The 27,500-nt window shown below is 39.5% G+C and overlaps 1 protein-coding gene across 4 annotated transcripts in view; it reads right to left on the reverse strand.

Annotated features, from left to right (window-relative positions):
• PLEKHG1 (pleckstrin homology and RhoGEF domain containing G1) overlaps nucleotides 1–27,500 on the reverse strand; it is a 2,146,741-nt gene that overhangs the window by 180,477 nt on the left and 1,938,764 nt on the right. For all 4 annotated transcript variants that reach the window (XM_044090606.1, XM_044090581.1, XM_044090674.1 and 1 more), the window contains one exon: nucleotides 10,595–10,664. In XM_044090606.1, the coding sequence (XP_043946541.1) occupies nucleotides 10,595–10,664 (70 nt within the window). The remainder of the gene's footprint in view (nucleotides 1–10,594; nucleotides 10,665–27,500) is intronic.

Consider the following 27,500-nt stretch of genomic DNA (forward strand, 5'->3'; position numbering starts at 1 on the left):
GTCCAAACTTTAGGAAACTTATTTTTATGTTTTATGGTTGGAAAGCATATATTTAAAAAAAAAATGCTGACATAGTATGTGTATGGAAGTAGAAGGGGTGAGAAGAATGTTTTCTAAATAACTCTATGATATCAAGTAGGAAGCTGCCAAGCACTGCATGGGGTTAGAAGGATGGTCTGTAGCATGCTTTGCATTAAAAGAAAATGGCAAACTCTACAGTGAAGTATGCTGAATCAGCCAGAAAATGCTACGTTCATACCAAAAAGAAGAAAAAAAGCTAGTCATTTTACTGGATTATCAGTGCATGAGAAAACTAATGGCATACAATTCTGAAGAGCATTGTTTGATTTTTTCATTCTGCAAAAGAAATGATGAAGAACGCAGCCATTACTCTCTAGTAATTTTGCAGATTTTACATATAACAGTCCAGATTTTCTTTTCTTTTTATTTTATTTTGAACTTGTAAACTGGGGTAGAGCATGGATCCCGCTAGACCTATTTTATTCCTAGCCAGGGGTAAACATAGATATATGACATTACATACAGAGTGACTGCCATAAATGCAATATATACACACATTATATACAAATAAATACCACAGTTGGCTTGAAGGTATAAAGGCAAGAGATACATTATATTATATACAGAATGACTGGCAGAAAACAACACATACATGCATTATATACAGAAAGGAAATCAGATATGTCATACTGAAAGAATCACAGTCAAAAGTAGAGTCAAGTTTTGTAGATGAAAGGATATAAAGAGGTTAAACTATATGACCATAGAGATAAAAGTTCCATTTTCCTAGAGTCTTGAAATGTGCATTTATTTCTGATCAGAAAATGTGGAAAGAGGAATGATCTTAAATAAAAGAACCCCGGTTGGGGATTGGTATAATAGTTAAAAGTGTTTACCTCACATTTACAAGGTACAGGGGTTGATTCTCATCTTTGGGAAAGAAGTCAGATAAATTTAAAATGTCCTGTAAGGGCAACTAGCCAAGTGCTTACCTATGAACCAATGAGCCTGTGCAGAAATTACCATATCTTGGGACCAAGGAGTGAGAAAGACACAGTCTGCGCAATGAAGCCTAGTTTGGGGGATTTGGAGGAGGAGACAGGAGTGGTTAAGATTTCTAAGGAAGTATGCTGGTGCATCTCTAAATAACCTGGAGGCAAGTAGGAGGAATGTGTCATTCTTGATATGTTTAAATAGTTGAAAGGCAAGCAGAAAGTCAGAACATTGTCCAGCAGACAATTAGATTTTTCAATTGTTGTGCAGTAGTGCTCATTTCTTGGGAAGAGAGTGATGAATCTGAAAATAGTGAATGAGATGGACTAAATGGTGGATACATTTCTTTTACAGGTTGCAACAGTTAGAAGGAGGCAATTATTTTATTTATTTATTCTCCTTATTTGCTTTTATCAGAAAGGTTGATCAGGGAACTGAAATGCCCATTTTTAGCCGAAGCTCAGGGAGAAAAGCTCCAAAACAAAGATACAAATACATTTTTGACAATTCATAATAAAAAAAGTCAACAAACACTATTTGTTAAGTATTTCAAACCAAATGGTCAACAAATATTATTTACAAACCATAACAAATTAAGGAAATACATGTTTTCAAGATGTTATGAGTAAAATCAAAAATAGTATTTCAATATATTTGCATAGTATCCAAAGTGGACAGAGTAAGGATTGCATACTTCAAATGTATTTGTGGCACAGCTGTATAGTTTATTAGTTGCCAGGTGATATTTCAGGGCAGATTTGAATAGTAGCATTGCAAGGGTGGGGCAAGAGGGTCAACAGCTCCGGGAGCAAAGAGTTGCATGGGGTACAATTAGCCAATCCCAATCACTCTTTAATGTAATACTGGCTTTTAAAAGCTGGTATTGCATTTGCAGTCAAACCTGAGCACTGTAGCACACTATGTGTGGTCTAAACTGTAGTGAACAGTTTGCTACAGTATAAAAGCAAAAAAATAATATTTTTTTTTAACTAAAATCTGAGCACTGTAGTGCTCCATGCAGATAGGCTATAAACTGTAGCAACTCCTTGCAACACTTTGTGTGTGGTCTAAACTGTAGCAACTGTTAACTACATTTTAGAAAACAGTTTGCTACATTTTTAAAACCAGAGTGCTGTAGCGCTCCATGCAGGCAGGGTATAAAGTGTAGCAACTGTTTGCTAAATTTGTAACAAGCAGTTTGCTCCTGTTTATAAATATTTTTTAAACTAAAACCTGAGTGCTGTAGCACTCTCTGCAGGCAAGATATGTGGTTTGGAAGTTCGTTCTATGCCTTGGAGATGGCAACAGAGAATAATGAGTTACAGTAATAATTATTTGATTTATTAGCAACAGTTAAAATTCTGAGGATCTTAAGGTTCTTTTTGGTGCATGCCATTGGATGAGATTTGACAGTGGGAAGTTCAAGGCAGTTGAGGGTACTGAGTGCCATGTCGTGGTGGCAGCAGTTTGGGAAGATGCAGTGAAATTGGCTAATTTTGTTGTAGGTGCTTTCTAGTATTTTTTTTTTTTTGTGGTACAGTTGAGATTTGTGAAAATTGTGGAGGCATATAGCACGTTAGGAAGTTGAAAGGAGGTGGCAGCGGAGGTGGCAGCTATTTTTGTTTATGCTAACGATTACTTAGCAAGTACTTTGATCTGTAAAGGGGGCCTAGTTTGCAGTATATCTTTTTGACTGTAATGTCAATGTGCTGATCAAATTTTAACACGTTATCAATGATAACTCCTAGTAATTTTGTTCTGGTAACACTTTCAATTTTTGTGTTATTTGAGGAGACAATATTAAGGTGAGTGCTGTTTTGGTTTATATTTTGGGAATGTATAGGACTAGTATGCTTTTGTTGGAATTTAACAGCAACTGAGATTTATTTAGCCAGATTTCTACAGAGGTGAATGTTTCCTGTGCGATGGTTTCTAAGGTGGTAGGATTCGGGGCTGAGAAAACTAAAGATGAGTTTTCAGCATATTGTAATATGGTGGCAAGTTCTGATTCTTTGAGCATGTCATTAATGAAGATACTGATAGCTGAGGGAATTGTGATGCCTACATGATTTAGTCATTGGGAGGAGATGTTGATGTGAGACTGTGTTGAAGGGTTTTGACAAATCCAGGAATATGGTGGAGACAAAATTACCCAGTTTTTACTTTGATTAAAGATATCTAGGAAATGTATCAGGGCATTTTTATGCTATGGTGGGGTGGAAAGCCATGTTGGGTAGGAGAAAGTAATTGATTACCAAGTAAAAAGGCTAGGAGTTATTGATGTAAGCATTTTTCAAATACTCTGGAGAGGGGAAGGAAGGATTGCTATAGGGCAATAGTTTGGGAGTTCAGTGGCTGTGCCACCTTTGTGTAATGGGATTATGATGGAAGCATTCCCATAGGGCTGGGATGTAGTTTTCTGTAATGGAACTGTTAAGATAGATACATGGTAGCAAATGGTGTCAGTGGCTATACTGAAGTATTCAGATGGTAGGTTGTGAGGAGCTGGTGTTGCAGGTATCAATTTTTTATGTAATCATCTGGATGTTTGTTAAACTGAGTAAAGATATGGAGCTATCATCGGGGGGGGGGGGGTTATAGTTTATAATTGTATGAGTGAAGTATAATACTGGATATGAAGTGTTTGTTAAACTTGTCTGCAATGTCTTTGAGGGTTTTAGATGGGAAAGTATTTGAGTTGGGTTTTGTGCCTGGATTTAGGAGGTTGTTTAAATGTTGCCAAATTTTTGGGGGAGTTTTGTATATGTAGTCTGGTTTGTGGAGAAGTTGTTCTTTTTATCATTAAAATGTGCCTTTGTGCAGTTTCTAAGATATTGATTTGTATTTAGGTAGGATTGGGGCCTAGTTTAGTGTCACGTTTTTCAGGCATTGTCTCTGTTTCTGTCTCTCATTAGTTGTTTACTTTAACAGGTTAGCCATAGAGCAGAATTAACATTCATTCTTTTATGTTTCAGTGTGACTTGTTTGTTTAGTATGGTTAAGAAGAAGTTATTGAGTGATAGACCACTTCATCTAGGGGCAGATATTTGAGGGGTTCCCAGTCATATTGTTTAAGTAAGTCATTAAATATGGATTTATCTAAAAATATTTATGTTTCCCACAAAGTTGAATTATGGAGGACTAGGTGGCTTATGGTATTTTTGTGGTACTCTGTTGATGTGGGTGGGTGATGATCCCTGAGAGAGTCTGAAAGGGTGCTAGCTAGTTTATTTTTTTCAGAGTTGGTTGAGAATATGCAGTCTACTGTGGATGTTTTTATGTCAAATTGGGTTGGTTGTTGGATTAGCTGAGTGAAATGACAGAGGCCAATATTATAAGGAACAGAGTTAGATCTGTTAGAGGTCTAACCCATGTTAAGATCACCAAGCAGGATGGTTTCCCCATTGAAAGTAGATAAACAGATAAGCATGTTTTCTGTAGTCTTGCCATTTTGGGGGTAGGGGAATGTGGGTGGCTACAAGGATTATGGACTTCTGATTGTTTAGATGGATTTTGGCTATTACTGTTTCTTCACTGCTCTTGTCTGGAATAGCTTGAAAGTTAGTATGGACTCGTAAGATTGCTTGAAAGATGGCTGCTCCCCAGCCAGTTCACCTACGCTGTCTTTCATGATGACGATGTAACCTAGATGAATGATTTCTTCATCTTTAATTTCAAGTCATAAACAAATTTCAATGATAATTAGGGTGTGGGGTTGACAGAATTCAATCCATGCAGTGAGGTCAGATATCGTACTGCAGATGCTGCTGTCACTGAGATTATATAGTTGTAGCCAGAAGGAAAAAAAAATGGGGTTTGTTGCATTTTAGAGGACCACTAGGGAATGGAGTTTTTATGCAAGGGATTAGGGTGAGTTGGATGTTGGGGTTGTTTAGGTGAGGCTAGTGTTGTTCCAGGTTTGGGGTGTACATCTTCACTCTCTATTAGTTTACTGGGATAGGTAGCAGCGTTTTTGAGGTTATGGAGAAGTACCTTTGGTACTTTTTTGCAAAGGAGTGTGGGGTTTTGTATTTGTTGTAGGTTAGTATGTATTTTTTTTAGTAGGATTTTTTTCTGTAAGAGATGGCCAAATTAGGGACAGGAAGTAAGTTTTTGTGAAGGACTTGTTTTGAGTGCATATAGGACAAGATTCATATGTAGTTAATAGGCTTAGGATGGCTAAAGTTTTTATTAGGGCAAATAGATGTATATGTGCATCGAGAGATGTGAAATAGTTGCATAGAAGAACACTACAAATATTATGGGGATACACATATTGGTGAGGCGGATTGATAAGAGAAAGTTGGGAGAAAAAAAAGATTGTTGTTTTCTTATTTGTAACTGGTTATTTATTAGGTTTTAATTGGTTGGCTATATTGGCTGGTATGGGTAATGAAGATTCAGGTGATATGTTCTAGCCAATACATTTAATGATATTGGGGTAGGTGGGGAGTGTAGTGAAGCCTCTTGCAGTGTGGCTGAGCAGAGTGGGGCTTGTCCCCTGAACTATGGTAATGTTCAAAAAATTACAGCTGTGTAAAAACTTACCATAACAGTAGATGTCCTTTCCTTCGGGAGTTCCTGCCTTGGTAGCCCCATGTTCGGCCAGTATACAAAAGCCTACTGTTGCTTTAAGGTATGCCATACATCATACGCATAGTGTAGGGCATAAAGATGTCATCTGGACATACCATCCTCAGACCTGACAGCCTCAATAGGAATGCCAGTCCAAGGAAAACCAAGAGGTAACCAGAACTTCCAGGAGGGAAATGGATCAGGGTGAGGGGGAGGGAGAGAATACTGCAACAGTGAAAAAAAGGACATCTACTGTTATGGTAAGATTTCACACAACTGTACTGTCCTTCCATTTTCATACGCACTATTCCCTGCACTTCGACAAAGTGCCAAAGCTCAGGAAGAACTTGGCAGGAGGAAGGACCAGCAGAGCCCTCTAGGAAGCCATGCAGGACGGCCCTAGGAAAACCAGGTCTAGCTCTGGAGATTTCATCCAACTTGTAGTGCATGGCAAAAGTATGCACAGAAGTCCAGGTAGCTTCCTTCAATATAGAGTTAGTATCCAACCTATTGAAAAAAGTACCAGAAGAATACACAGCAAGAAGGAAGATTCCTACCATGAAAAGTATAACAAAAAGAAATAGCCTTTGAAATCCAAAAAAAAAAGAGTTTTCTTGGATACAGATAAACCTACGGTCCTAGGATGAAAGGAAAATAACTGATCAGATATTCTAATAGTCTTAGTCTTATCCAAATAAAATCTGCGAGGTCTATGCACATCCAAAGTATGCAACACCCTCGCACTGGCAGGTTGTGGAGAGAGAAAAAATGGAGGCAAATTAATAGACTGATTACGTGACAAATCATTAACCACCTTGGGCATAAATGAAGGATTAATATGCAAGGACATCTTGTCCATATGAAACAAAAAAGGAGGGACAAGCCATAAGGGCTTGAAGCTCAGACACCAGTCTGGCAGAAGTAAGGGCCAACAAAAAAACAAAGAAACAATTGGATGGGAAACCGGAAATTCCTCCCTGGTTTGGCACCTATGTTACTAATGGACACAGGTAACCTGTAAATGGTTCATTTCCCAGGCCCATGCTTAGCACTTATCAAGGGTATCAGAACTTGTCAGAGATTTAGGATGCATGGCTAGGCTTAAAAAGGCCCTTGTGGTCATTAGCCTAGTAAACACCTAAGAACCTATAAACCAGCTTGTTTAGTATAAGGAACAACCACATAACTCCAGTAATTTTAAAATAAATAAGAAAGGTACCACAATTTGTGGAAATTGTGTTTTATATAAACATATTTATACTGATAAGGTATTTGTTCATCCAATGAATGGTCAGACTTTTGAGCTAAGAACAACAGGGAATTGCAATACTAAGAACTTGGTCTATCTGGCTTTGTGTGTACACTGATATCTACTACATAGACAAAACTAACCAAAGGCTAAAAGAATGTACTAGTAACCATATATCAGAAATGAAAAGACAAGTATTGACTAAGGCCCTGTTATAAACATAAAGCTGACAGTGGTATTGAACGTAACTTCAAATTCTGTATTTTACAAGTAGTCCATGAAAATTTGTTTTGGCTGTAATATTGTACATAATACTGAGCTAGATGAGTTTTACTGGATATTATGTCTACAAGCACATATGCATCCAGACCTGAATGGACTTGCCTCTTTAAAACCGCTTCTTAATGACAAGAATATGAAAGTATGATGTGCTTACATAGAAAAATGTTAATAATGTTGATACATATTTTTATTCGCATTTTTACTTCTACATTTTGTGGTTATTTATTGTATAAACTGTGTTTTAAAAATTTTAAACTAATTTGACATACTTGTTTTGATTTTGAAATGCATCATGTGACTACAATACATCATATGACTGTGTTAGGAAGTATATAAGGAAGTGCTTGTGCTGATTTTAGATATGGCTGAGAAAGCTACTTTGTGGTGAAAGTTTTAGAACTTGTTGAATAAACAAATTTTGGTACTGTGCTTGGTGTGTTTACTTAGAGTTTTTGTTTCTATACAATATATGTTTCTATACAGTTTTGGACTTTGAAACCACTAGCTTAACTGTTTCCATGACTGCTTTTTAGTATTATCGGGAAAGGAAGGCTTCTGAGGTGCCCACTTGCCACTCTTTTTGCCCTTAGTAGGAAGGTGAAACTGCCTGCAAACAAAGTCAGATTCATTTTGGCAGTTTCTTTGAAATTTAGGCAGATTTGCTACAGTTTAGACCACACACAGAGTGCTACAGCACTCAGTTTAACTATAAATGCTACACTGGCTTTTAAAAGCCAGTATTCCATTAGGGAGAGATTGGGATTGTACCCACTCCCCAATACTTTGCACCCAGGGTAGTTGCTGCATTCACTTTTGAAGAGACCAAAACCTTGCATTTGGAGCAGCTACCCCTCTCACCTTAGCTATGCTACTGGATAGGCTATATAAGAGTACCACTGTGGTAAAAAGATGACAGAATGTAGTACAGAGCAGGAGGGGGGGCAGGCAAAAGTACACTCTGTTTCTAGAAAAAAAGAGGAGATAAAGTTCTACAGAAGAGATCAAACTGAACAGGAAAATAAACACGCCTCTAGCAAAATGCATTCCAATGTTTTCAAAGCATGAGACACACTTCAGTAGCACAGAAGCACAATTTATAACAATAGGAGCTGCATAACATGTGTGTGCTATTTACAGTAATGTTCAATGCTAATTGAATGCATATTGAGTCCTTAAGCATAAGCAGTGTCAAAACCTGACCTCCCCTGTTAAATTTTGGCACAAAGTATGGTAAAACAGTCAGCTACAGAACAAAACTCAATGTTATGGGAATCCACACATTAAGAACACAATGATACACTGTGCAACAGGAAGAATAAGAGACATTAGAACAGAATGATACACAGTGTACTATGGAAAAAAATAGATATTAGTACACAGTGATACACAGTGTAACATGGAGATTAAGAGATAATTTACATGAAGTTGTTGTTGTCTTTCGGCTTTTCCTGGTTAGGGGTTGCCACAGCGGAACTCTGGTCGACTAATGATTGGCAGTAGATTTTGACGAACGCCGAGGTGCCAGCTTGATGTTCAACCTTCAACGAAGGCACGCCCATTTACACATGTCTTTCGAACGCCCACCCAACCACAGGGAGGACATGCAGACTCCACACAAAAGGCATTCCCCACACTCCAGCTGAAAATCGAATGGGAGAACCTCTTGCTGTGAGGCAACAACGCTACCGCTGCACTACCACGGATGTTTTATCTTATGTGATCTCCTAAATTGTATTGTCATATTAAATGTTACTGTTACAACTATTCTGATTTTTCTTTGGAGCTTTTCTCCCCGGACCTCTACTGAAAATGGAAATGTATCCAGTTAGACTAGCCCAATCAACAAATGTAAAATAAACAAAAAACTGTAAAACAACTTCCTTTACCAAAAAAGCGACAAAAGATTTTTAAGTTAGTATTTGCTATCCAGGTTAAAGTCTACCAGGCATAAAATAACCACACTATATCAATGGTATCTACTTTGGTCTATTTCAGTGTCTTGACATAGTCGAAGTGCACAGAGATGGCAAACTAGGTCTACAAAACACAGCCCATTTATCAGATGTTACAAAACACCTATTTGGAGAAAGAAATTTCCCCATATACTCACGGCATGACCACATACTGTTGTAGCTTGCTTAACTTGTACGAAGATCACAACATTACTTCAACTCATAAAACTTCAAGAAAATCTCAAGTAACATTTTTGGATGAAAGCACTCCCCCACCTACGTACTAAATCTCTCTGCACACACTGTCATAGTATCTTACGTACTCTGTTGCACAGCATCCACGTTAAGCATGCACTGGATAAACTCTAGCAAGACCCCTACATTTATTTTCATAATAAAAAAGCACTTGTGCATGTTGTGTAATGTGCCTATTTTTTCAGTTCACCTGGTCAAATTAACTCTGCTTCACCTACATCTAGTAATGTTTGATATATAATTAACTTCGTAGTGTACCTAGCTAGGATCAAGTGGTGGCTGAAAAAGATACTTAAATCTTTATGTTATCAAAATAAAAAATAATCTGCTTAACAATTTACATGAAGTGATGATCTAAATAAAGTTCACAGACAATTCATTTTACTGCAAAAATTGTAAATACAGTGGTACAGATGCTTAAAGCAATTTAAACATAATTAACTAATATACTTACCCTAATAGTAGCAACTAGAGGGGAGAGTTACATCCAAGCCATGCACCCAGAAGGAAAGGACTAAGGCAGTTAAGGATAGCAGAGTGAGGGGGGTGTTGTATTGCTCAGAATTTACATTAATATAATCAAGTACAGGGGAAAGAGGTCAAACTAAAATGAAGCCAAATAATGCTCATGAAGGAATCCACAGTGAGTAAATCTGTAAGGGTCACTGCTCAGTTACCCCAGACTACTTTAAAAGGAGGGTACTATACCTGGAGCTGGGATAGTTCCTCAAGACCAAACATATGGATGCCAATGATGGATATACACTTTGAATATAGCCTTAACAACCTATACATTTATGTTAAATGTAAGAAAACACACATTATTCTTTGCACAGAAAATATACTTGGACTATCCCTGTCTTGAAATCCTCTAGACTTAAAACTGACCAAGTAACTCTAATGCAGTAAGAAAATGTTGCATGCCAGATCAATGTAATTCTCTGTAACCATTTAGGCTGAAAAATACGGTAATGTAACTTGTATTTCAGCAATTACTGACTATCCCAGTTGTGGAATATTACATTTCTTTGAAACTATTTGATATCAGAAGATTGCACAACTTCAAAATAGGCTACATCAGTATGTGGGTGCAGAATGAAAGCCTCTCAATGGGGAATGTGGGGAGTATGCTCTTAAAGCAAAACAATCTTTAACTTCTTTTTATTTACAGCTTTTAACTACATAGGACAATGTACAATGGGGTCTTGCATAAAACAGTGGTTTTACACAGTAGTTTCTTAATGATCTGACAAAGTAGTGTGCTTACCTTGGCAACAAAACATTCAGCTATTGCCACAGGGTCATTATCACAGTTTTCCAATTCCTGCAAAAGATCACTGCAACAAACGAGAAAAACAATAATTAATTCCACAAGGTGAGGATGGTTCAGATATTATAACCTATATTATAAAACTGTAATCACCGATTGGTGCATCTTAATATAGGATGCGATTCTGAGTGTTATAATATCAAACTAATAATGAATGAAAAACTGACAAGCATGATTAAATGAAATCTATATCAAAACATAATTTTTTTCCTTATTCATGACGTGATTTGTTTTTCTTTTAATTCATCAAATAACATAACCAAAATTGAGTACTATATTCTCTTTCTATGTTAATAATGTAAATAACCTCAAAAAGCTGTTTCTAATATGGTCACTAGCAAAAATCAATGGGGATATATTAAAAAATAGACGATTCGGTAACAGTACACACCAAAAGCTACAGAAATTCAAAATGCCGTAAAATAAAAACTGACAAAACCACAAATGACTAAAAAGCTTTAACACTGGTGTGGTAAGCAATTTCATTCAACACATAAAACTTCATCAGACAACCTTTCCCAAAGTTAAAAACATTTAAATAACCCTTCATCAGTCACATGATTCACATCTCAATGAATTAACCCTTAATTTTTCAGCACTATTTTACAATTCTCTCTGTCATTGATGCCAGGAAAAAGTACAGTTTTGTACCTACCATAAATGTAGCTGTTCGAGTGCTAATACAGCTGCAGTCATAACAGATGGGTTCTCCTGCCGTCAGGCGGGTCCTCGGTCGGCCGAATTCCAAAGTCTAGGTCCGGCGTCGGTTGTCGTCACTTCTTCCCCGACGTCAGTGTGACAGGGGTATAAAAGAACCAGCAGACACCATTTTCTTCAGTTTTTCTTGCCCCAGATGTCAGGTGCCCCCAGAAGGAAGGCAATACATAAATTTGTGTAATAAAGCAATGCCATATAATCAAAATACAATAGTGCAAGCAAATACATCATGAATGAATACCGCAATCAGGTAAGTAAGAGGAGGTGTTAGCCAATAGGCCTGTCCCAAGAGGGGAAGGAGGGAGGGAAACCTGGACTGCAGCTGTATTAGCACTCGAACATCTACATTTATGGTAGGTACAAAACTGTACTATGTTCATCGTGCATACAGCTGCAGTCATAACAGATGGGTAGAATCCCAAAGCTAAGAAAGGGGTGGTAGGCACTAGGTGGAACTAGGAGGAGCCAGAATGCCCTGCAAGACTGCAGTGGCAAAGCCCGCTCTAGATTTGGAGTATAATGGAAGGTGGTAGTGCTTGGAGAAGGTATGCACAGAACTCCAAGTGGCTGCTTCCAAAATATCTTTGGTAGGAACTCCTCTGAGAAAAGCTGCAGAGGTAGCTGTGGCCCTTGTGGAGTGAGATCTGATGCCTGTAGGCACAGATTTGCCATGAAAAGAATAACAAAAACGTATGCAGTGGGCTATCCATTTTGAGATTGTCTGTTTGGAAATTGGCTTCCCTTGAGCTCCTATAGCATAGGACACAAAGAGCTGTTCTGATTTTCTGAAAGGCTTTGTTCTGTCCAAATAATAACGCAGTTGTCTGTGGATGTCCAAGGAATGTAGTAATCTCTCCCCTTTGTTTTGAGGATTAGGATAAAAGGTAGGTAAGTGTATAACCTGATTCAAAGCTACCCTGGATACCACTTTTGGCATAAAGGACGGGTTGGTTCGTAAGGAAACTCTGTCCTGATGGAAGATGATAAAAGGCTGCACAGCCATGAGAGCTTGTAGTTCTGATACCCTACGAGCTGAGGTAATAGCCAGAAGGAAAGCTGTTTTCCAGGACAAATATTGCAAATCTGTTGAGGCAGCTGGCTCAAAAGGAGGCAAGGTCAGCTTTTCTAGAATGAAATTGAGATTTCAAGAAGGTATTGGTTGTTTCCTTGGGGGTTTTAGATTCTTAGCCCCTCTGAGGAACTGTCTTAAGAGGGGGTGAGAGAATAAAGGTGGGTCAGTGTTGTATTCTGCAGAAATGGTTGAGGCATGGATTTTGATGGAGGAGAATGAAAGTTTTCTGCTTAGCAGCTCAGCTAGGTACTGTAGTATTTGAGGTAAATTCAGTTTTCCAGGATCCTGGCCCTTTTTCTCATTCCAGACAAAAAACCGTTTCCATTTTGCGGAGTAAGCTTTTCTAGTAAACAGCCTTCTGGCCTCCAAAATGACATCCTGCACCTCCTTGGAGAGTAGGGTCTGTTGTGATGCTAAGGAATCTTCCATGCGGCTAGATTGAGTGTTTTTAGCTGACTGTGAAGAGTTTTGAAGCTGTGCTGAGTCAGAAGAGGAGGCATTAGAGGCAGGGTCCATGGTGGGGAATGAGTCAGGCTCCTCAGGAGTGGGTACCAGTGTTGTCTTGGCCAGTCTGGAGCAATGAGAATCATCTTGGGTCTGTCTGCTCTGGTTTTTAATAGAACTTTGGGCAGCAGAGGAAGAGGTGGGAAGGCATAAACTGTCATTGATGTCCAACTGAAAGAGAGAGCCTCCACTCTCCAGGCCTTCGGATGAAAAATCCTTGAGCAGAATTTTGTCAATTGGAGATTTTTGTGGGAGGCAAAGAGATCTATGTCTGACCTTCCCCATGCTTGAATTATCTCTGTAAAAACTTGAGGATGCAACTTCCATTTGTGTGGATCTGTCATATTTCTGCTTAGGTTGTCTGCCAGCGTGTTTTCCTTGCCTGGCAAGTACTGTGCTTGAAGTTCGATTTGTAAGTCCAAAGCCATGTTTCAAAGTGACATGGCCAGCCTGCATAGGGTGTATGAATGGGTTCCTCCCTGTTTGTTTATGTACCACATTACTGTGGTGTTGTCCGTCCTTATCAATAGTTGACCTGGTTGCAAAAGGTCTTTGAAAGCTGTAATAGCATTTGTTACTGCTAGCATTTTCTTTTGATTGATGTGAAGGTGCTTTTCTTTTTGGGACCATTTGCCCTGAATGCACCGATCTGTCATGTGCGGCCCCCCCAGGCGTAGTCCGAGGCGTCTGTTGTGATGACTTGATTTGCTTGAGGCTTGCTGAATGGGAGACCTGTGTTTGTTTGGCATGCTTGAGCCCACCACAGAAATTCCTTTTGAAGACATGGAATTAGTGGTATTATTGTTTCCAAACTGTGGCTGTGTTGAGACCATAGGTTTTTCAGGTACAATTGAAGTTTCCTCATATGCAGCTTTGCACATGGGATTAGTAAGATGCAAGATGCCATGAATCCCAGAGCCTGCAGGATTTTCCTTGCAGTCAGCCTGGTGAAATTTGCTAGTGTTCTGAAGTACTGAGTTAGTTGCCCCTGCTTCTCTGGCGTGAGGTAGGCCATCTGGGTGTTTGTGTCCAGAGAGGGTATTAGCCTTGATTTCTTTTTGTTGACTGTGTATCCCAGAGAATTCAACAACATTATTATATAAGCCAGATGTTTCAGAAGTATGTGCTTGCTGTCCGCTTGGATCAGGCAGTCGTCCAAATAGGGGAATATTTGTATCCCTTGAAGTCTGCAGTAGGCAATTATTGATGCCAGGCATTTCGAGAATACTCTGGGTGCAGTAGATAAGCCAAAGGGCAATGCAGAGAATTGATAATGGGTTGAACCTGCAAGAAATCTGAGGTATCCTGCAATTTTGTCTGACTGGGACATGCAGGTATGCCTCCTTGAGGTCCAATGTTACCAGCCAAGACTCCTTGCCCAGCATGGAAGGAAGCTGCTGTAAAGTGAGCATCTTGAATTTTGGTACGAGTAAAAATGTGTTTAGGATGGATAGGTCTCCAATCTTTTCCCTTCCTTGGCACCAGGAATAGTCTGGAATAAAACCTTGACCTTGTTCGTTAGTAGGTACCTCTTGAATAGCTTTCATGTCTATGAGATCTGAAATTTGTCTTTGTGCCTCTGCCCTTTGATTGTGTGGCAGGTTTGGCATGCCTCTCATTTTTGGAAGGGTGTGAAAATGGAATCTGTAGCCTCTGTTTATAATGTCCAGGATCCATTTGTCTTTTGTGACAATATGCCGATTTTTTGAAAATAATGCCAGTTTTCCGCCTAAGGGTGCTGCCATTTGAGCCTTGCTTGGCATGCAAAGGGGAAAGTCATTGGGCTTGCTTTCTGAATGGTTGCGAGTTATCCTCACCACCTCTTTGTGTAGGAGCTTGCCATTGTCTGCCTCTAAACGATCCTTGGGATTGCCCTCTGCCCCTCGGGCGCCTGTATCTACCTCTTTGGGGTCTGTCCGTGGCTGGAAAGGACAAATTTTTGGAAGGCCAATTTCTACTGAAACGTGGGGGTTGTACCTGTAGAAAATCTTTCACTGTTTGCATTGATTTAGCCTTTTCCTCCATTTTCCTTAATACCTCCTCAGCATTAGCACCAAATAGTACATCCTTTTGAAGAGGGGCGTCTAGTAATTTAGCTTTGACATGATCAGGCAAGGTTTGTTCCTTGAGCCAGGCATGTCTACGTATGACTGATCCTGTAACAGCAGCTCTACATGAGGCCTCTAGAGCATCAAAACCACATTGTAAGGTATGTTTACCCACTTGTTCTGCACTATGCATCAAATCCTGCAACTCCTTCAAGTCTGGTTGTTCAGGTTGTGACATTTTACTTCTCAATTGTGATAACAGAAACTGTTGGTACTTTAACATATGGAACTGGCAGTTTAATGCTCTCATGGTTAAGGTGACCGAGGTGTATACCTTTTTTCCCCACCTTTCTAAAGATCTGGCATCTCTCTCGGAAGGTAATGGATTTTTAGCAGTGGAGGCCTTAATTCCCTTGGGGCCCTGTGAGATAGTTTCTGGGTCAGCAGCATGGCTTTTGTATAGAAATTGGTGTGAGTCAGGAACCCGGTAGTACCTGTCAGGCTTGACTGGGGCTGGAGGTAGAGAATCCGGGTTAAGGCAGGCCTCCGAGTACACATCATCTAATATGTCCAAGACAGGAGGTATAGCCAGAGGCCTGTGCTGAGGTAGCAAGAGAAATTCCCTAAGCCTTTTTTTGGAATCTGAATAATCTTGGCCTTACCAGTGGAAGTGTTCCCTTAAGGTATGCAAAGTTTCCCCAAATGAGAAATCCTCTGGGGGGGAAACAGAGGGAATGGACTCCTCTGCATCAGAGTCTTCAAAAGGGGGGAGTAAGAATGTTCCTGTTCATCAGAGTGCTCTGATATAATGGAGCCCTATCAGAGGAGGGGGATTCTTCCTCCACTCTAGGCCTTTTGTCCGGGGGGGGGGGTTGAGAACCCCTGATAAGAGTAATTAAATCCTCAGCCATTTTAAGCATCTGTTTTTTAGGCATGGGGCCAGGAGATGGGCCCTGTGTATCTTGTCTCTTAGAATGTATGGCTGCTTTAGACTTAGAGAAAGCCTTGATGGAAAAAGAAGAGGAAGGTCTGAAGACACCTTGAGAGGAGGTAGACCTGTCCACATTTAGAGATTCACCACCAAGAGTGGCTTCGGTATCTGTAGTCGGGGTGTGGGCCGAGGAGCCTGCGACCTTGGGCACAGAAGACACCGCCAATAAAGTGTCGTCGGTAGTCAGGGGCTGCGTAGGCACCTCGCTGAGAACCGGACCACCTGTAGTCGGCTTTGGCGTGGTGTCGGTAGAGGCCGCGGACCTCGTGTGTCGGTCCTTATCTTTGCACTTTTTAGACAAAACTGGAGTCGGAGTATCCGACGACAGAATATAGTTAAATTTTTTGCCAAAATAATGCTGGGCGAACTCCGCCCGACGCTTAATGGTGCGTTTGTTGAATGTAGCACAAAAACGACAGACCGAGATGTCGTGGTCTGGGCCTAAACAAGGAATACAGAGGGAATGGAAATCCTTATGCGGTATTTACTTCCCACATGAAATACAATTATTAACTTTGTCTGACATCGGTCGGAGGCAAGAAAAGTTTCCCCAACGGGGTACTTAGCTTTCAAGAAGACTTCAGTTGCAAAATTTTCATAATTTCAGGAGCTGGCCGACCGGCACTTGCGAACTGCTTCTGCTTCGGGCACCGTGCGGCAAGAAAGACTGAAGAAAATGGTGTTGACTGGTTCTTTTATACCCCTGTCGCACTGACGTCAGAGAAGAAGCGACGACAACCGACACCGGACCTAGACTTTGGAATTTGGTCGACCGAGGACCCACCTGACGGCAGGAGAACCCATCTGTTATGACTGCAGCTGTATGCACGATGAACATCTGCAAGCAATCAGTCTTATTTTCTAACAGTATTCTTTCCGGTCCAGTTCATCTTTGGCATCCAATCTCTCATTATAATTATAAACCTGATCTATAGCTGAAAATATAAATGGAACTTTTTACCACTATTATTATGAGACAGCAAAGCATGTTTTGCCAAAGCATTGCTTAAATCCATTTTTCCAACAGCATGTAAATGATCATATACCCTCATATGGAATTCGCTTACTGTCCTACCAACATAGAAGGCAGAACAAAGCCCACAAAGAACAACATGCACTACAATTTTTGACATACAAGTGTATTTGTTAAATAATTTTATTTCAAAACTCCTAGCTGCTAACTGGATTTTATCCCCCTCTATCATATACTTACACTGACTGCAACTGGAACATTTATACATCCCTTTTATTGACCTTTAAGAACTATTACAAAAACTAGTTTTAAGAAAATGTTCCTTTAGATTTTACCTCTTTTGGAAAGAAAAAATGGACTTTCTCCTATAATATTTTTTTACTTTGAGAAAATTCATGAGAAATCTCGAGCTTTCTTTCACCCGTTAAATTTTCTAAAAAGCAAGCCAATGACAAATCCTTCATTGCTTTAGACTATTTTTCTTTTCTATCATTCTCAACCTCATTATTAAACTTACACTCAGACTTCTTTTGTTTTTATCATCACCCATTAAATTGCCTACCATTAAATTTGGGGTATCCCCTTTCATAAAATTTAACCCTCATTGTTCCACATTCAGCATTAAAATTATCTGGGTCATCTGTGAGTTTAATCATTCTTGAAAATTGGCTTTTGACTATATTTTTCCTAAGGTTCAAATGATGCATGCTATTAAAGTGCAGAGAAGTATTGCTTTGGACATCCTTCTTAAAAATAGGGATATGTGTTGTCTCCACCAAGTGATTTCTCTTCTGACACTCACCAGCACCAGGATTTGAAAAGACAAAGGGTGTTGGTAATGGAACGAAAGAGGTTTCAGATACCACTGTAGCTTTCTCATGTGCAGTCCTACCAGGGTATAATGAGAATCATTGAAGCTATGAGACCCAAAACTGTGAGCTATTCCCTTGCAGTGACCAAAGTCTGAGGGGAAAACCCTAGAAATAGATCTAGATAGAGATCTATTCTTTATGTAGAACAAAAGCTCTTTGAACTGTGGTGTTTAACTGACATCACAAAAACATAACACTGTGTAAGGGAATCAAGACAGACTTCTGAATGTTCTCTAGGAATCCCAGCTTGTGTAAGAAATCTCTCACCCATGACAGAGATTCTTGACACTGTGAAAACAATCTGCAAACGATAAGACAATCATCTAAATATGGGAAAATGTGGATGCCCTGTAGCCTACAATGAGCTATAACTAGAGCTAGGCACTTTCTGAACACTCTTGGTGCAGTGGATAGTTCAAAGGGTAAGACAGAGAACTAATAATGTGATCAAGACACATAAAACTTTAAGAAATGCCTGAAATCTGAATGTGATAAGCATCTTTTAAGTTTTGTGCTACCAGGAAATTTGAAATAGGAACAGTGTGTGAAGTCACATCATTTTGAATTTGGGCACCATCACAAACAGGTTTAGGAAAGAAAGATCCAGAACTGGTCTCCAAGCGGTTTCTTTCTTTGGCGATAAAAATATCCTTGAATAACACCCCTTTCCCTCCTGGGAAGAGGGAAATGATACTATCACTTCATGGAACAACATGTGATGAAGGACGGGTGGAAATAAGGGAGTCTGGTCTGAAAAATGAAGAATTACCTCCTGAAAAGGAAAAAGTTCTTCCCATTGCCATCTGCAATCTTGCTGAGTGATCTTCAGAACCCATATGTCTGAAACTAATTGTTGCCAAAGAGAAAAGTGGAGATTCAGACTTTGTGAAAGACAAAATGGGGTGCCAGTGTAGGAACGGGAAACAAAGTCTCTTAAATAGTCATTCTGACTTACTGGACTCTCCTTTAGTTTTGGAAATTACCTGAATTCTTCTTGGAACCCATTGGCATTTCTTCTTAAACATCTGTTTACCTGAATTTGGTTGATACAGTTTATTTTGTTTCTTACCAAAACTGGATGTGGAGTTAGAGACTCCCTTGATAAATTTGGAAAAGGAGGGCAGAAAAATCTTAAAGATTCCCTGTAATGGCTTACCCCTTTCACCTTATCCTTACCCTTATCACCTCTGTAGCATAGGGGCCAAAAACTAAATCTCTATCATAAGGAGAATTTCAAACCTCAAAAGTAGCCATCCAAACCTCCTCAAAACAGTACCAATGGCCACAGCCACTGAATTATCAACAGTCATACACACACAGCGTCCAATGAGTAGTCACTTGAACAGTGGAAGAAATTAAAATATTTAAAGCAGAATTTTCCTCACAAAAAAAAACTACAAACAACACACTCCTCATACTTTCTTAATCATTCAGTAAAAACCTTAACGTATGAGCTTGGTAACTGAAAATTCTGAAAATAAAAGTTGCAGAAGCATACACTTTTTCCCCATACCTATCAATAATTCTCCCATCCTTTCACAAATAACAGAATTTGGAATTAAGTGTTTAGCAGCAGAAAGATTAACTAAAGCTATAGCTGCTGGATCAGGTTTGGGAAGAGTGTATAAAAATTAAAAAGATTGAGGAACTTTTTACATCCTATCTGCCTTTTATGGAGCAGCTGGCTGACTGTCAAGAACATTGCAGTGACAAATGGCTCCATATTGAAATATCAGCACTGAAAATGCCAAGTTCCAAGAAGCCAAAAAAAAAAAACATAAAATGAAATTTAAAAAACAGCTCTTTTCCCAGAAACCTCTTTTTGCAGGGTGGACAATCCCCCCATACCCCCCAAACTTATATACACCCAACTCCGCAGGCCAAGCTCCACTCCAATAACCTGCATGCGAGACCTCAACCTGGTCTGTGACATCAGTAGGACTTGGTGGGACAGATTTGTGTCCCAGAGACTCTATCTTTTGTGGAATAGACCCCCTCTCCATGTAAAGGAGAGTACCTCATTAAACCTTTTTAAGTGCACCCGGATAACTGGATAGAGAACAGAAAATACACCCCTAGGATTCCACCAATGTCCCTGCTGGACAGTGGCACAGGGTGCTGACTTGTTGGAACATGGGCTAAATTATTGGCCAGGCTTGTAAGGGCATCAGGGCCAATAGCCTAGTAACTTCCTATGATCCTATGAACTCTGATATTGCCATAGCCTGGAGAAAAGGGAATATTCTGAGAAATTATATCTCGGACTTAGTATATGTAAGGGGTTTGTTTTGGGTTGTTTTGTCCATTCAGTGTCCATATTTCGAGATTCAATCTAGCAGGTCCCGATATTTCAAGTGTTACCATAACCATACATCCTCCAAGGCAGACATAACTGGGAAAATGGGTGCAAGTTCTGGAAATTCCTTCTTTAACAGCTCATAGCTTTCTGATAGACTGAGAAACCTCAGTGTTCTCCCACTGAAGACACTGGCATAGTCTAGAAATAGTTTCACAGAAAGTGAAAACCCGCATAGGCAGAAACAACAATTAAGCTCTCCTCTGAGTCTGAATCAGAAATCTGAGGAGAAAGCCATGCATTTGCCCTTTCATCCTCCTGTCCAGATTCAGAATCTTGACTCTCTTCAGGAAATGAAGTATCCTTCTTTCATTTACCAGTAGGTACCTTACAAGAAGGATCAATACCTGAATTAAACCCTGTGCCAGACCTAGTAAACAACTCCTGTCTAAGAAAATTTGAGGAGGAGTAGATACATGCTTAGTTTTCTCCTTCTTTTTGGCAGGAAAAATGAGGCCAAAAATGGCAACCACAGCTTCCTTATTGATATGTAGAATATTCTGATAAAACAGGGAAGCCTTCCCTGTTCTCTCTTCCATGACTGAGAAGAGTGGCTTCTCCCATGCCCATTAAGGAGACCACAACAGCCACAGAGGTTCCACAGTGGCTGCAGGTGCTATACCAGAGGGATTGTGGATTAAAAAAAAAAGTGGTCTGAAGTACAACAAATAGCAACAGCTGAGTCACCCACCTGTGGCTAAGGCAAATTGCTTACCTGCTGTGGTGGCAAGTGCTGTTTCCTTAACTTATTCTTTTTGTGGCTGGAAGGAGGACTGGCCGTTTCTTCCATGGTCAAGCTGAAAATGGTGCTTCTTACTTTCTTTCCCAGGGAAAACAAGTAGTAAATGCCAATAAAAGTGAACTGTCTTTGAAAGTCACTTTTTTCCACAGACAATCACAGTAAATATTACTTTAAAATACTATGTCAGCATCACACACAAAGTAAAAATAAACAATTTGTCCACTGAGAAATGGTTTTCAGTGTTTTTAAACAATTTTTAAACCGACACAAAAAAAAAAACAGCACTTCTGTTTAAAAGTACAGTACAGTGTCATAACAGTCTGTTAAAACACAAACTCCTAGCTTTCAGATAACTTTCCTGAATAGGAAAGTACAAATAAGAAAATTACGTGGAATTATTTTCTCCCCAAAGAACTTATCTGTCCAGCAAAGGAACAGCACAAGCCAACAGTCGATCCTCGAAAGTCTCAGAGGAGAGTACTCTTCAGTGGCAGTAAAGCTCTGAAGGGCTTGGCAACCACACTTGTACTTTAGTCAGATCAGCTTGAGTTGTCGGACAGTTTGGGTGCACAGAATGTGCCCTGAGGCTTTTGGAAGCTGGCTGGCTGTTACATCCTTGGCAGGATATAACCCATGCTGCTAAAAGTACTGCAGCAGTGATCAGTGTGATGAACATCAAGTCAGAACTAGAGCAGGCTTACGCCTGAGTAAGTCACTTACATTTAAGGTATGGCTCTTCATATCTGGATCGTAAAGTGCAACTGGCAGTCCACTCCTTTTTCAGCCTTTTGTGTTCAGACAGTTGTGAGTAAACATTCCATTACCTGTCCTGTCACTATTGGGCAATACAGTAATTAAAACCTCAGCAATACTGCAATGAGTAGCTTTAGCATTTAAAAGAGTGCAAAGAACAGATGTAGAAAATGTACATATATATTATATCAGAGCATAACCTTCTATAGAGTACTGATGTCCCCATATCACTCTTTTTGGTTAGTACATTCTATACTTTGCACCACAAAACAGAAAGATATTGTAGCCACGTAAACATGATTTTTGCATTTTTCCTCCCTCCGCTAAAAAAAAAACTGTGCATCCATATAATATAACACATTTCTTTAATTTTCTTCTCTGTCCACTGACTTATGCCATAAGTACCCCCAAATTAGTTAGTGTACCTATAAGCAACTACAGCAAAAGTGACAACAGACTTTTTTTTTAGTGAATCCGTTTGATTTGTGTCAGCTACAAGCCAAAAGAAATGTGTGACCCTTGTCAGGTTTTATCAAGAAACCCTTCTCAAATTATGTGGTTCTGTAAATGCTGTATGAGTAAATTGTAGAGAGCCTTCCCCTTCTCATCATGTCTTCAACAGTTCTATATAGTTTCCACCATACATGCATGAGCTCCTCAACTTATATACAGTAGTTGCTCGCAGTGACAGAGGTTGCTGCCTTTAGCCAAAAGATGCATTGGATGCTGCACCATAATCCTATAGGCAGGAACATGAGATTTCAAGAAAATTCGAAGTGGCATGCAGAAAAACTGCAGACAATGAAACCAAAGAGTTACCCCTATCCTATCTACTCTTGTATGTGCCACTCTGAAGATTTGTGGAAAAGGAAAAGAAAACTGACATCTGCACACTGGATTCTGACAATATGTGGGCACTGTGTCCAGCTTCAGTCTTCTGGAACTTTCTGGTAATGAACATTCTTATAGGTTCATAGGTAGGTACTAGCTATTGGCCCGAGGGCCTATACAAGCCTAGCCAAAAAGGTACCCTGGCTTTCACCACCCAAGAAAATTATTTTCCTATGCCCCTGTCAAGCAGAGCCACAGAGGTGATCCCCGGGGTGAATTTCCCATTTCCCATCAAATCATCAAGATTTTTTCTTGAAGAATGCTAATGAGGAGCTTTGTTTGATACAGATAGGTAGTTTGTTCCAGAGTATGGGAAGTCTCTGGGACAGGAATCTATCCCTCCAGCATGTTCTGTTTATTGTGGTGACAAGGTTTAGGTCCCTAGAGTGTGTGGCTCGGAGGGATTGGGATTTCTTTAAGTGGAGTATGTCAAACAGCTCTGGGTTTGACATAGCTTTGTATGTTAGGCAGAGATCGCCACTGAGTAGGAGATATGCGATGGAGTAAAGCTGGAGTTTTTTCAGATGGTCTGCAAAGGGCATTTGTTTGAGGCCGGTAATAGTCTTTGTGAGGTATTTCTGTGGCCTTTCCAGTTGTTGTAGATGTCTTGTGAGGTACATACCAAAAGGGGCATTGTACTCTATAATGGGTCTAATGAGTGATGAGTAGAGGGGAACAATGACCTCTTTTTTCCTGGCTAAGAAACCTTTTGTGATGAGGTGTGCCACGTAGAAGGATTTCCTGACTACTGTGGCGATGTGATTATCAAAGGAGAGACTACTGTCCACCTGTGGTCCCAAGGTGTCTTATAACACTTTCGGTGTTAAGTAGACTACCACCTGTGTGGTAGCTCATGGGTACACACCTTTTGGCATTGAGCTTGAGGCCATGGCTTTGACAACAGGCATCTGTCTCAGTGAGGCCCTTTTGTAGGATGTCCACATCATTAGGAGTTTCGATTATGGCTCCTAGTTTGCAGTCGTCTGGGAACTCCGTTAGCCAAAGACCCTCTGTGTTAGCCTGTACTTCAGAAAAGTAGATACCAAACAGGAGAGGGACCTAGGACTGAACCCTGTGGTACTCCACTTGTCACTGGTCTGAAGTTGGATTTGGAGTCTACTTTCACAGTGTAGGTTCTGTCAGTGAGCCAGTTGGCAACCCATCTTGTGACATAGGGATTTATACCTATGCCTATGCTGCCACCTTGCTCTTATGTCACTGCTGCTGCACCTTACAATAACAGACGCATGAAAAAGCAGAGCACTGACTCTCAGCATACTGCTTTAATATAGTTTGTACTTCAGGAGTTGTACATGAATGGTATAAATTCAAGATTTTTTGTGGTAAAAGAAGTACAAAACAAGTGTCAGCATATCTGCTACTAGTGGGGTTTCAGTGTGGGACTAGATCTGAGGTTATGTGATGTCTCCCCTCTCTGGGCCAGTAATCAAAGAGCCTGAATCCTCACCACTGACACTAGAGAGGGACATTCACTTGGAGCAAGAATGGATATAACCAGTATTTCCAGATGCAGCTGTCTGCATCAAGCACAATTTCCCTCAAGAGCACACAGGGAACACACATAATCTGGGGTTTAGATTTCTCTCCATCTCTCTCTAGGGCCCCAGTGACACTCCTCATTTGCACAACTGTAGAGCTGAGTCCTGAGCCGAGTGTCCAAGCCAAGTCTCCAACACCCTCTCTGTGAAACCAGTGCTTTGCGTCCCTGCTCCAAGCAGCTGAAACACACATTCTTGGAGATTTGATTTGCATGCGCACACACACATGCCCCTGGGAAAGGCTGTCCCAGATTTATTAGCCATGCTCCCTCCCTTCTGTCCACACCATAAGGTAGTTGCACTACCAGCAGACACTCCAAAGCCAGCAACTCTAAGGTCCTTACAAGGGTACCCAATTATACTGAGTGAAATTAATATCAACAGAAATGATAGTGACTGACCAATGTAGTAAGACTTTCAGGAGTGGCCATAGAGTCACCAAATAGATACAAGTACTCTCAAAGGTTAAAATATTCTCTAAAGAACCAGCTACAATTAAAAGCTTAAATGTATTTAATAATAAAAGAACATGAAAATACTAAATATCTTTTTACAATAAATACCAGAGTTTAAAATCACAGGAAACATTAAAATAACACAGATGAATAGATTCACACAGATAGAGAAAAACAGTACTCAACTAATTTCACTATATTTTCCTGACTGATCTAAATAATTATTATTCCCTGGTTACTTTCTAGAGCAAGGCAAGATAAAGTAGGTGAGAGATCCTTCTTTGTCAGGTTACAAAAACAGAGTGCTCTGAGACTTCAGTCTCACTTAGTATTAAACATTATTTTTAGTGATTACAGAATGACATCACAAATATCTAGTCATCTGACTTCTGGTTCCCATACTTACCCCTTGGCTACAAGCTGTCATGATTTATCAAATATGTGTCAATAATATAGGCACACAGAGCCTTGCTAAGATCTGCTGCAGCTCCTGGAAGTCTCAAAACAATTTCAAAACTCCACCCTTCCAGAGTAGCAATCAGTTCACCCCAATGACAATGCAGGAAGCTTCCTAGTACATATGTTTTGTCTCTGGCTGCGTTGAGAACTGTAAGATACAATTTTTATGGCCTAAATTAAGTAATTTAATTTCTTACTATTTTTGAAAGTAAGGTGGCTTGAGATTAACCTCTTCTCTTCCAGTATCATCTGCTACAATATATGCATTTCAACAATTACAAAAATGCATGTATATTTCTTCCTCTGTTTAGCAGGACACACTGTTGATACATTTTTAACACAAGCAACTTTACAAATACATTTTTAAACACAAGCATCTGTACAAAACAATCTGATATTCAAACAATATACAATTCTTTACTAAATTCCAGCTAGCTGTGCTGGCATACGTCACTCATCCACTGCCCTACTTCTCCTGGCGTAGCTGGCAATATCTCACTTCGTCACACACCCTATGATGCAACAGTACTCACAAATAAAACATTTTACAAAAAAAGTAGCAAAAGGAAGTGTGACTTGCATTGTAAACCATGTTTCTGGCAGGAAAATGTTCTCTCTATTTCTATCCAGGCTCTTCAGCTCATTTCTTCCTGCTATTAACTATGCCACCAAGCCACATATATTCACATCTAGACTACAATCTAGAATACAATCCATTCTTCACCACCAAAGTTAACTAGTCCATTGTTTTCCAGCTAGCCAGAGAACTCTGTAGTAGCTTCGCTTCTTTCAGCTTAATCTTTTTAGCTTGTTTTCCATTTACGCAAAGTTTTTTGCTCTACTTACTTTTGTCCACCCAAACATTACTGCTGGTTTTATGGAACTTTAATAATCCGTGATATAGATAAGTAAAAATGTTATGTTTACAATAGTTTTGTGTGTATGTTACTTAGATACTGATGTTTCTTAATGTACTTATTCTCTGCTTGCACATGTTTATGTACTTGTAACGCATTTTATTTTACAGTGACACCCCAGCCCCGTGTGCAAAAATGGGGAAAAAAAGGGATGGTGGATGGAAATATGTGTGTGTGTGTGTGTGTGTGTGTGTGTGTGTGTGTCTGTGTGTAAAACAGATTTGGGAGGCTGAGATCTAGCAGTCCACATCCACAACAAATACAGGAAAGAGCAATAATTGCCCTGTGACAAACAAGACAAGTTCCACAGACAGACGTGGAGTAAATTTATGCAATCAGTAATATCACATCACCAATCTTTTTGCAAATGTAACTATCACATAAAGAAGGATCAGGTAACAGGCTAAGTCTATGTCTTCTGAGAAAGTCTAAAAATCATCATACTGTATTGCATATACAGTAAGCAACAGCTGAAGTCATAAAGAAAACTAAATATGACCAGTCATTTGGTGCGTTTAGAGGAGAAAAAAAACACACCACTTACTCCCTAACTTCTAGCATCACCCAAAACACAGATTAGCAACAAACATGCATTTTGAAGCTTGCTATAGCAACACGATACAAAACAAATGTTCTACAAATAGCACAGCTTTATTACCTAATCAAGGTACCCAACTATTAAAAATAAGTGGTTTGGGGAACAACTGCAATCTAGCATTCCTTTTCTTTTATTACAGGGTGTATTCAGCACGCCTGTGCTCAGTAAAGTTTTTCAAGTAGCTCTCATCAAATAGCTGGTGACAGAAATGCAGCAGAGTGCCAGCAGAGTTGTACCCACCCTAAACTGAAAAAATTACTTCCAGCTACTGCATACTACAGGCTTTATAATTTATCTTTTTATCACAATGTTTTTTTTTTAATCAGGAAAACACTAGAAGCAGGACTAGGAATCATGCTAAATGTCTCATCAAAACACTAGGGCGGGGTTTGTTTTGGATCCCATACAAGACATCTTCATAAGCATGACCACACAGACAAATTAGTTTTACTTCTCTCTATTCCTTAATCTTAAAATTTCCTGCTCTGTCATGCCACACACATTAATCTGGAAAAGACCTAACAATGCTCCAAATCACCTAAAGGTAAAAACATGCCAAACAGTGAATTTACAGCAATAAATAAAAATTGTTCACATATTAAACTGAAAAAACATGCCACAACTCACATTATATTTTAATAAAAGTAGGATTACAACTGCTGGCTACATGTACTACTTCACCGCTTGTATTTATTATTCAGTTACACTTGAAGAGTATATACCTAGGTATGTGAAAGAATCTGAAAAGCACAAGGCTTGCAACTTAAGCACTATTCCTTTATTCGACATAATGCTTTCACTCTGACTGCTCAAAAAAAAAAACACAGAAGTGTGAAAATTATACATTAGTTGGCAGCCAACACACAAGCAAAATGATAACTATTTATAAAAGGATAGCTCCAAATTATCAGATGATTTGGCCAGGAATTGTTTTGT

The sequence above is a fragment of the Protopterus annectens genome, chromosome 1.part0 (genome assembly GCF_019279795.1).
Source record: "Protopterus annectens isolate FY-2018-M chromosome 1.part0, PAN1.0, whole genome shotgun sequence".
Classification (NCBI taxonomy): domain Eukaryota; kingdom Metazoa; phylum Chordata; order Ceratodontiformes; family Protopteridae; genus Protopterus; species Protopterus annectens.